The following is a 12,251-nucleotide window of genomic DNA, read 5'->3' as shown; positions in this document are numbered from 1 at the left end:
GCATACCATTCTGCATTAACCGTTCTTTGTCCCTCAAGAGGAATAGTCGCAACATGGCCGGTTTTGGAGACAAACGTGGCCACCATTTTTTTTGCAACACTCCGTGAACGAACAATTTTTGTTGGCTTTAACTCATTTTCGAACACCTAAACTCGTGACTCGTTTTTTGTTTCGGGTTGTTATATCATATATGTATAACCCGATCGTTGTTATATCAGGTGACGAATCCTGGGATTCGTCACCTGATATTCAGCATTTGTCAGAGTTTTTACAGAGTTCTGACGCACCAAGTAACGCGAGCCGCTTTTTGCTCTTCACAGAGCAAATGCGGTATCCATCGGGAAAACAACTTTTTTTACACCTAATTGTTCATGCAAGATTATTTGTATGTGACTCATGCCAATGTTTAAAGTTGCCTGAATTTCACGGTATGTCACATGTCGATCTTCCTCAATCAGCTTACGCACAGCATCAACGTTTTGTTTGGTGACTGCAGTTTTTGGATGACCTTGACGAGGATCATCACTGAGCTTGACACGTCCACGTTCAAATTCAGCAAAAGCGATAAATTGTGGTTTTGGATGGGGCTTCATCATCAAATGCAGAAATCATCCGGTCAACACACTGTTTTTGTGTTAAACTACTTCAAAAGTCATAATAAATCATCGCTCTAGAATTTTCTCGAGTCAATTCCATTTTCTCAACGACTAAAAAAGTTTGACAAAACCTTGTGACAAGATCGAGAATCTTTTTTTAAATAAATGCAATTAAAAAGATTTTAATATGACACGAACAGTGGAAATATTCCATTCCCGATACTCTTAGTGCAGCCTATGTATGTATGGCTTGCAAGCCTAATCTCGTAAACCCGCAACAACTGGACAACTCTAACTTTGATAGTGTGGTTCACAACTGCCGTTATAACAATAAATAATAAAAGTTCTTGCAGTTCGTTGTAATTTTAATCGATGTTTTAATAATAGTGTATTATTTATATTTGAGTTGATTGAATGAAAGGTAAATTGCGGTTTACGTTCGTTCAAACCAATTTTTGGTGGAAGTTTGCATGGTAATGTACATCATATATTTTTTTTCAGTTTATCATTCTCTTATTTTAGAAGTTACAGGAGGGGGGACTACACATTTTACTACTTTGGAAGTATCTCTCGCACAAACTATTCAGTTTCGAAAAAAATAATATTAGAAACCCTAATTTAATTTTTGAAGACCTTATCCATAGATAAGACATATATATGGGTTTGAAGAAAAACAAATTTTGAGTTTCAGTTGTAAGTGTGGGGTACCCCCAAAATTTATGTGGCTGTATGTCACAGGACACACGGACAAACAGACAGACAGACATGGCGAATATATAAAGGTTCCGTTATTTAACATTTGGCCACGGAACCCTATAAATTATCAATCAAGAATATAAAATTTACATTTTTTTACATATTGTTACGCGCTCTCTCTTAAAGGACGGTGCGGAAGTGCGGTGTCGACTCACACTTAGTTTTTTATTACACTCGGCTGAAAATCTACCATTTGATAATATTTGAATGTTTGTTTCTCATTGTTGAGTTGAATAATTTAGTGTCAGATGACTAGAGGACATACTTAAATTGTAACTTACAAACGTACAGAAAACCGAAGTGAATTGGCCGGCCTAGCGCTGCATGTTTAGCGAAGAATAGTTTAGTGAACAAGCGCTTATCCACTTTCATTCTACAACCACAATATGACAGCAGTCCGTAAAGATATGAAATGCCACCGCCTCAAACTATAATCATCAGCCGGAAGACGTCCACTGCTGGACAGATGCCTCCCCCAAAGAATTCCACGACAGTCCTGCGCTGCCCTCATCCAACGAATTCCGGGCGATCTTGACCAGATCGTCGGTCCATTTTGTAGGGGAGGCCCCCCAACACTGCGTCTTCCGGTACGTGGTCGCCATTCGAGGACTGTACTGCCCCAACGACCATCTGTCCGTCGAACTATGTGCACTACAGTTTCACAATCATTTGGACTAGGTATGTCGGTAACTTTCGTTCTCATTTCTGATTCGATCTCGCAACTGCAACTATATGAGGCGCAAATTCGGCCTGACATGGAGTACTGTTCTCAACTCTGGGCGGGTGCTCCCCAGTACCAGCTTCTTCCATTTGACCGCATACAACGAAGAGCGGCTCGAATCATCGACAATCAAGTCATGTCCGATCGGCTTACTCTTCGGCCTTGCGTAGAGATGTGGGTTCTCTCTGCATGTTCGCATTTATCACGGGGAGTGCTCAGAGGAGCTATTTGGGTTGATTCTGTTGGCTGAAGTTTACCTTCACTTCACGTCAAACTGCAAAATACCACCCGCGTCATGTTAACGTCTGGTATTCCAGAACCGAGCGTTTTTCAAGAAATTTCTTGCCACGCACAGCCAGTTTATGGAATTAATTACCAGCTGCTGTTTTCCCGAACCGATATGACTTAGGCTCCTACCGGGTCTGTCCGAGGGTATTCTGGGAGGGCGCGGTACCGCTTATACCCAGTACAAACGAGGCAATAACACCACGGCACCACGCTCTGATACATAAGGAAAATCCGCTCCAACTTCAACGCTGTACACCATCATCTTGAGACGGTGCAGGGCCTTATGGAATATCTCGATCGACCTCGAGCCGTTCAATTGCTCTGCTGTCGACTAGATCACTTGGTGTGACGTCCAGACGTCGCTATTTCCAGGAGATACGGCATGAGCTGAAAAAAAAGTGTGTACACTTTTCTATAAGACCAGAAAAATGCAGCGGTGATCAATTATTAATATCAGGTGACCCGTGCGTTGAGCCCATTTATGCTATAAAATAACTTTTTAAGTAGAACGACACATTTTTAGCATTCTTCAATGAAGGGGGTTGTTATAACTTGTTTGTTTGTCATTTTTAGAGTCAGATGAATGTACATTCATTTAAAAAAGTATCGGGAATGGATGATTTGTTTAAGGTTCCATATTTAATTTTTTATATTCCATTCGTGAAACGGATTTGCAGTGGGTTTACGACTTTGACGTTGCTATAGTTGATCGAAGAGTTTAGAACAAGCCTCGGAGTAGCGCCTTCCAACTGATCTGCAACTGAATGAAACACGCCAAAACGATTAAAAGACAAACACCAGTTGATTGTTTTCTTTGAATTTCACGGTGTTGCAATTATGTAATATTGCTACCAAAGAAAGACGATTGTGTGTATGTACATTTATAACTATCTATGTATATATGTATAGGTGTATCTATCTACGCAGCTCTACCAATCATTAATATCTTCTCGAGTTGTTTTATACACTTAATGGTATTAAAAAATAATATTTATAGCTATTTTATTGAATCAGGTCCTAATGTTCGTCTCCGGTACTCGTCTGAAATGGACATCGTATACATCGCTGACGAAGGGCACGCAGTCATTGATTTTATACACCCTGAAGGTATGTGTAACTCATGTTTCACATAAAATATATTAATATTTGCTTAATAACTTTGTGACTGTACTCTGTAGTGTATGTCTACTTTTGAGTCACAAGATGGCGCTATTAAAAGCGATTCCCCGCCATAATGGAAGATATTATGTTTTAATTATACATAATTTATCATTTCCGGTGGAGTGAAGAAAATTGAAGATGGATTTTCAGAAAATGACACATATTTTTTTTTATCATCTGTTTCAATTTAACGGAATAATAGTTGATATAAGTTCAATAATTTTTGAGAAAACTTGAGTAAAATTATTATATGACTAAAAATTATATGCCCGATTCTGACTTTTGAATAATGCTGTGTTTACTTGAAGGTACTGGAAGGGAAAACTTTCGAGAGATCATTACGACTGTTGCTAGTCTAGCGGTGTCAGACACCCACGTGTTCTGGACTGACCGACACACCCAGCGCCTGTATTGGGCTGACGTGCATAAGACTGGCCAGATCATACGCAGGATGGAGCTCTGTAAGTTATCACTCCAGGGGCCCCCATACTTCGACTCAAACTGCCCCGCACGCACGTTCTATAGTATCTCCTGTCTATACCTAACTTAACCAACTTATACCGAGGTAACACTGAAAATGTTTAGAAAACGAAAAACGGCTTAATGTAGAAAGTTGCCAATACTTTTATTGTAGAAGTAAAGTTTTTAAAGTTCGAAGTAACTCCGAACTCCGTTCCTCTCTACACATCGTCGCATTTGATGAAACCACTGAGAAATGCAGTGGGCCCATTCTTCCTTAGGGGTCTCGTCTATGGCATTTTGCGTACCGCAACTTCAGGGCTCGTAAAGCGAATACCTCGAATTTTATTTTCAGTTCTTGGGAATAAATAAAAGTCGCAGGGCGCCAGGTCAGGAGTGTATGGCGGATGACTCATTATCTCGACACCTGCAATAGTCAAATATTCAACAGTCCGTTCTTCGGAGTGCGCTGAAGCATTGTCGTGGTGAAGGAGGATCCTGCTTCGAGGGCGCTGCCGTCTAATTTTTTCCAGGACAAAAGGCAAACAGCGATTGACATACCAGTCTGCAATAACTGTCCTTCCATCTTCTAGCAGAACTGTCGCATAATGACCTTTCCGAACAAAAATGAGGCAATCATCTTTATTCCTAGACATCTTCCTTTCTTTACCTTAGTTGGCCGATCCTCGAAGGGAAACACGCACTGAGCTGATTGTTTTTTTGGTTTCGGGTTCATAGCAATATATCCAGCTTTCATCACCTGTGACGATGTTTAATACAGCATTTGAGTCACCGCCGTTGAACTTATTTAACATTTGGCGACACCAGTCTATGCGAAGGTGTTTCTGGTCGTCGGTTATAGTATGGGGAATCCATCTGGTACAAAGCTTCCTGACGCCTAAATGTTCGTGTAATATTTTTTTACTTGACTCATACCAATGCCTAGGCTTGCCCGTATCTGCTGATAGGTGACGTTAGCGTCGCACAGCACTGATGTTATCTTCAGTAGTCGCTGTTACAGGACGTCCCTCACGCGGATCATCATTGAGTTTGCTACGTCCACGCTTAAACTCGTTAGACCAATTGTAAATAGTGGCACGAGATGGGGCTTCATTGAGAAATGCTAATCACATCCTATCATAGCTTTGTTGTTGAGTAAGCCCACAACGAAAGTCATAATAAATCATTGACCGAAAATATTCTCGCGTTAGGTTCATTTTCATGTGTAACAAGAATTTAGATTTGCCGCCAATTCACAAAAACAAATGACAAATGAATGCAATATACTACATTAGGTTACCAAAGAGTTCTTAAATTGAAATTCAAAAAAAGTTTTCATTAGCAATGTTTCTAACCGGCCAGTTCTAAACATTTTCAGTGTTACCCACGTATATACTCTTAGCTTCCTCCGAAAGGGGGAAAGCCGATATTAGATTACATGCTCCTATTTCATATAGGTTCAATTGGAATTCCAGAGAAAATTTTATTCTTTTAACCTCGATTTGGACACATTCCACTATAAAATCGTATACATCCTCAATTCTACCGCATTCTACACATAAAGGTGACGTTACTTTACCCATAACATACACAAAGTAATTGAGTGGAATATGTCCGGATCGAAGCCTCAAAGCTGTAACAACTGATCATATTAACATACTTGGTTGTATTGTTTTAAGCGTTTTGTTTCTGATCTTTCATAAAAGTACTCTTTCCGTATTTTATTACATTGGTCTCGAATGTTTTTTAACATTTTAGTATGAAAAGGTATACATGAAAAGATTATGCCATCATTACAAGCCTCCTTGGCTAAACTATCTTCTCGTTACATGAAAGGTCAATATGACCGGGAATCCACTGCAACACTATATGGACTTTTTCTTTAGTAAGGTTTAATAAACATTTCAAAATACCATATGATTTTGGAAAGCACCGTTAACCGACAGTGCGCAATTTCTAATGTTGTAAGGCCGATTTAGAATTTGTCAAAATAACAAAGTTCTTATTATTAAAAGATTTATACTTAATTATTAATATTTTAGATTTAATGTACGACAAAGCTTCGAATATTGCAATAAGTTCCGCAGTAATTATTGATACATTATTATTAATTTTAAATTTAAATGAAACTTCGCTTTTTGCATCATAAAATGTAGCACATCGAATATTGTTACGTGGAAAACACATGTATGATCTCGGAAATATTTTTATTACAAGTCCCGTCAGTAAAATACTTCTCACTAGGTATTATAATAACTCGCTACACACTAGTACTGTACATAATAACACACTAGAAGATGTTTGTATCGCTTGTTATAACTTTGATCACATTTTTACCATGTGCTCTGATTGTCCAGTTACTAATGTATCAATGAATAGCGCGCCTGTGTTATTATGGTAAATATTAATCAATCAAAAAGAAAGAGTAAACTTGTAAATAAGTTGTTTACGCAATACGTACTTGTCAACTCTACTATAATATACCTAAGTGTGTCAGACATAAAGTTCAGATTCCATTCGATTGATATGTTCAAATTCAAATATTTCTATTCAAAATAGGATGTGACATCACTTATTGAAAGTCTAAAACCACCACCCATTCCAAAACGAATTCCTCAGACCTGAGAAGAATGGGCGCAATAAACTCAGCGGGATTTAAATTTTCTTTAAAAAAAATATGTTTACAAAGTAATATTGTACAATTAAACTTAAATTTTAATAGCCTGAGGGCGGACGCTCCATTCCCAATCTGTGATATTATTAAGAAAGTCATTACCTATCCAACTTTATGACTCTCGGGCAAATTTTTGCGTTACTCATACAATTTTATATATTTATACTCTATTCTTTCAGCAATATTCCCTAACGACACCTTCCTTCACCTCCAAATTACCAGTCCACCGGCAAACCGCAAGAACCCCTTAACAAAACACGCATGCTTCCAGAACCCTTCACCATGCTCCCACCTGTGTGTCCAAATACCCCACCCAATACCGCAAGACCTTGATATGGGCTACAAATGTCTGTGTCCTGCTGGATTACTTCGAATGAACGATACATGTGTGAGCATTAAGATGTGTCAACACAACGAGTTTTACTGCCATAGAAGTAATGATTGCTTTTTGGCAGCAAAAAAATGTGACGGCGAGAGGGATTGTAAGTTTGGAGAGGATGAAGAAAATTGTCCAGGTAAGATAATTTAACAACGTGATTCTGATGTGAATTATTATATATATTATATATATTATATTTTGTGCGGCACCACAATTGTGCTTGTCACCTTGAGACATAAGATGTAAAGTCTCATTGCCCAGTTATTTCGCTAGCTACACCGCGGCGCCCTTTAACCGAAACACATAAAGTGTTTTTGTAAAGTGCTAGCAACAATTTGGCAACGTCGGGTGCCATACTGTGAAAGTATTCCCGTCGACAATAATTATTGTTGACGCTTTGCGATGGCGTTGGTTTAGTGGATATACCTTATCTCATACAAAATATAAAGAATATTATTTAGTCTTAGTCTGACACGGTCAGCTATGAACGTTAGAATTACGGTCATGGCATGAGACTATATATTGGGCAGACTACTTTAAATGTTAATGAACGCGTACTTAATAAAAAGACGTGTGGCACTCGGGGACTGCCGCGGTAAAGCTATTGCATAGCATTTTTTATCAACTTATGCAATTATAATTATTTATTTATTTTATTTATGCAGTATTTTTATTTTGATAAAATTAATTAAAAAAAAAGAAAACGAGTAGTGAGTAAAATTTAACTTGCAAGATTTGATTACAGACAGACAACGGGACAGGTGAAACTAAATAAAAATGCTTGTCATAATAATAAAAATTAAAAAAACGTGATAAAAAAATAAAGAAATTAAAAAAAAAATCAAAACGTACCCCAGGCTCGTACCTGGGAACTTCTGCACAAAACGCATAAGTGATAACCACTGTTCCACGACAACCGAAATATCTATATAGATCTAGTAAGTAAGTGTAAGGTTATTTTCGTTACGGAATTTCTGGATTCGGTCTCCACGCTCAAGGCCAGCGATAGAAGCTATGCAATAGTTTAAAAATCTATATTTTTTTGGAATTTTAACGCACTTTAATTGTAACCAGTTTCTATCCGGAGGCCTTTAACCCCCCCTCGCTCAAGACCTTGCTTTACCATACGATCTGACACAACTGATTATTGCGCCAACGCGAATCCCAGACGTGGAAGATTATACATCTTCACTGTAGGATCTTCTGTTGACCTCACATCCGGACGCCTATATGGTTTCCATTGACGCTCCGCTGGGGTCGTCGGACCACTGCCTGATCCGGAGCATTGTGCCGATCACGCGCTTTCGCAGCCCCGCTTTTTAGGTTGCCGTCGCGTGTCTATAGGTCAGCAGATTCAGATGAGATGCGGTATTTTTTTGGCATCCTACCAGTGGAGGCAGATCTGTTTTTCTCTGGATGATCCAGATGTCGCTGCTGACGCTGTTGCTGATTTGGTACTGCAAGGTATGAAGCTCTTTATTCTATCCTCCTCGGTGCCTATCGTTGGCAGGTCACAACCATGGTTTGACTCCTCCTGCAAAATGGCCTCTCGCCGAAAGCGAGCTATCATGCTTGGGTCTATGTGGTCGCATCTAGGGATGCGAACTCCAGTGAACTTAAAAAATACTACAATCATGCCTCCAGGTCCCTCAATAGAGTTATTGCTGACGCGAAGTCATTATTAATTACCCATGTTTAAAGTTCTATTTATTTTCAATCTTGCAGTACCAACGTTCAAATATCTAGGCTGCAGTCCAGGGAAGAAATTTTGTAATAATATCTGTATTGGAGTCAATGAAGTCTGCAAGAACAATTCTAAAAAAGGTAAGGTAAAGGTACCTTATAAAATTAAAGCCCCCTACACTGATTGTACTATTAGGTACATACTTATTGCCTCTACGCTTTTTGGTGTCTCACGTGAACTTGAAGAGTTTTTTAAACACACCGTTCACATCTGTACTCATAAGTATTTTTTTTTTATATAAGAGGGGCACATCGGGCAAGAGGCTCACAGGATGGGGAGTGGTGACGCAACCGCCCATGGACATCCGCAACAACAGGTGCCAACCGATGCGTTGCTGGACTTTAAGGTGAGAGTGTGCTCTTTTGTTGAAAGTCCCTAAGTCGTATCGGTTCGGGAAAACAGCAGCCGGTAATTCCACAAAGTGGCTGTGCGAGGCTAAAAATTTCTTGCAAAACACGCTTTTGTGAAATTCAAGACGTCAAAGTGATGCGGGTGGTATTTTGCACGTAATGTCCAGTGGTGGAATTCGGCCGCTGGAATCAACCCGGACAGCTCCCTGTGCGTGATAAATGCGGTAGAAGATGCAGAGAGAACCCACGGGATCGGGGATAACTTGATCGTCAGCGATTCGAGCCGCTCTTCGTTATATGCGGTCAAATGGAAGAAGCTATGTATTTGTAATAGGGAGCGGCGAGCGCTCGTCCAGTATAAATACATGTATTATTTTCAGTCTAATGTCAAATTAAAAAAATATATTTAGAAGTAACATAAGTTTACGTGTGCCTTATAGATTTATGAAAGCGGAGCTACGGGCAAAATATATAGATGAGATGCGTTTCGCGCTTAACCTGCGTGAGTCAACGTAAGTTGGGAATAATATGTTCTACTGACTTGTAGCCATGCGCTCTTTTTTACTATTACGTGTGGGTGACCCAACACTCGTTAGACACGAGTCTCAGAGTCATTGTACATACAGATATCGTTACTTCTACATAAAGAAAATCTTCAACCTCTTTATCCAATTGATTTTTAATAAAACAAATAATTTTAGCTCCTGTGTCGTGCAGCTCAACACAATATAAATGCGCCAGCAGTTTCAAGTGTGTGGACAAACATACAATTTGTGATGGGAAGGTTGACTGTCCGGATGGTAGCGATGAAACCCCAGAGGCTTGCGACGCGGTGCCATGTTCTGAAACAGATTTTAAGTAAGTCAGCTTCTTTATTTATTAAATCAAAAAGATCCAAATTAGGGATACATTCAATGTTTCGTTGTTTAACTTTAAAACATTAAAGAACGTCGCGCAAATTCTTTTGGCCTGAGACCAATTATTATTATACTGGACGGAGCTTAGCTTATAGCTTGCTTTGAGTTGTGCCACTCTATGTGTATCTTAGTCCATTTTTCAAAATCGTTGCATGTGTAATAAGTAAGCCATGTAAATTGGCAACGTCGCACTGTACGTGTAAATCGTGTCAGCTTGGGTGATACCGAGTCGGTCTAGTCGGTCAAATTAAGTAAAATTCATAAATGTAATTGGTTTTGTTAAAAGTTTATTGAAATTTAAAAATATGTCATGTGTATTTTGTTCTGTTTTGTAGTATTTTGTTCATTCAGAACAACAAAAGGAGGTGTGAAAGACCCAGTATTATAATTTCATGCGTAAGTAAACAACAGATAGTTATTCATTATACTTGGTAAGTAATTAGCTACCACTCCGAGCTTTTGGATGATGAACAAATGTTCTCAATTGCTAAAGATGTTTCCGTGATACAGTTTTATAAATATACCTATCCAAATGTTCTGAGTTTTCTTTAGTGGTAATTCCGCTAATGTCTTTAAACAATTCAACACGTGTTTCGACTCTACACGAGACTTCCTCAGGAGATATTAACTCACTAGATTGGCGGAATTAACACTAAAGAAAACTCAAAACAATTGGATAATTATGTATTTCTGCAAAGTATCGCCTACTTCAATAAATTTTCCTAAATATACCAAGATAAAATAATAACAATACAAGGTCGCAGAACAATAATAATAAGTAGTATGACCCAACGTATTGGTCTTTTTTATAGTAAATTACGATTTGTTAACGTCCCGTACATAGTTCGAGGGACAGATGGCTGTTGGGGCAGTAATGTCCTCGAATGGTGACCACGTACCGGATGACGCAGTGTTGGTAGGCCCCTCAGAAGATGGACCGATTATCTGGTCAAGAATACGTTGGATGAGGGCAGCGCAGGACCGATCGTCATGGAAATCTTTGGGGGAGGCCTTTGTCCAGCAGTGGACGTCTTCCGGCTGATGATGAAACGTCCCGTATACTTCATCATACCTAAGGTTGAGATATATAGAGCTTACTTAGACTTTGCTCAGACTTTACTTACATAAAACTTACCCGAGCGTGATAAAAGGAGAATTTGACTTACATTGGGCTGTCTTTTGCTCAAGCTCAGCATAATTTCAGCTGTCAACTAAGGCGTCGCGTTTGGTTTATTACGAAAAAAATTAATATAAAGTAATTCATAAAGCATATTGATAAAACCCACAAGGAAAATTTACAAATACTGATAAACTATCGAATAAAATAAGTTTTGTGTTTATAGCTATCATAGTTTTATGATAATATAAAACAATTCAAATAAATAAGACTATTTTTCAAAAAATAAATCTATCGAGATTTTTTTCGTAGTCGTGTTTTCGAAACCACGATAATTTAGATAAAGAAATGTAGATAAACATGTCAAAAAATTGGAATCGTTGTATTATTCTTGTAGATTTTCAAAAATGTTACTTTTTAGGACTATATCGCCTTAATGACAAAGACGAAATCAAAGATTTCTGCTAAGCTTATACTCAGCTAAGTTATACTAAATAAAGTCTGAGCAAAGACTAAGTACTCTCTATACATCTCAGCCTAATTAAAAATGAAATTAATAAACAACATGTGAATTCAAATGGTATATGCAATACCTGTATATATTTCATTTTTCAGTATGATTTTCTTTAAAGGATTACGTAGCCAAACAAGATATATCTATTTTAAAACTTTTCTGCTCGCATATTTGTAAGAAAGAAATGAAGCAGTTTCGGCCTTTCTCAGGTGTACTTCGGGAGCGTGCGTTCCGAACTCCTGGCGTTGTGACAAGACAGAGGACTGCGTCGATGGATCCGATGAAGTTGGCTGCGGTGAGATGTTTATGTATTAAAAAAAAGTGTGTCTGCATCTTCGTCATGGCGAGGTTAATAATACATAATACACGCTGAACGAATCCGAATAGAAAAACTGCAAGTGGGAACTAGGGTTACAGCAAAGTGGGAAAAAGTCCGTCGAGACGAGTATGTTCTCTAGTGGTAAGTGATGCACCCTGCCCATACAATACAGTGCCGATCAGTATTAAAAAAAAGTGAGAGGCATTGCAATGCCTCTCTTGAAACTTAAGATAGCACCCAAGTCTTACGTCGTATT

The 12,251-nt window shown here is 38.6% G+C and overlaps 1 protein-coding gene across 1 annotated transcript in view; it reads left to right on the top strand.

Annotated features, from left to right (window-relative positions):
* The window catches only part of LOC126969883 (low-density lipoprotein receptor 1-like), a 31,592-nt gene extending 24,527 nt beyond the window's left edge, over positions 1-7,065 (top strand). The window contains exons 16-18 of the mRNA XM_050815473.1: positions 3,376-3,468; positions 3,831-3,983; positions 6,927-7,065. Coding sequence (XP_050671430.1) covers positions 3,376-3,468; positions 3,831-3,983; positions 6,927-6,928 — 248 coding nt within the window. The 3' untranslated portion in view covers positions 6,929-7,065. The remainder of the gene's footprint in view (positions 1-3,375; positions 3,469-3,830; positions 3,984-6,926) is intronic.
* Positions 7,066-12,251: the final 5,186 nt, after the last annotated feature.

This window comes from Leptidea sinapis, chromosome 19, assembly GCF_905404315.1.
Source record: "Leptidea sinapis chromosome 19, ilLepSina1.1, whole genome shotgun sequence".
Classification (NCBI taxonomy): Eukaryota; Metazoa; Arthropoda; class Insecta; order Lepidoptera; family Pieridae; genus Leptidea; species Leptidea sinapis.
This window is presented reverse-complemented; position numbering and strand designations above follow the sequence as displayed.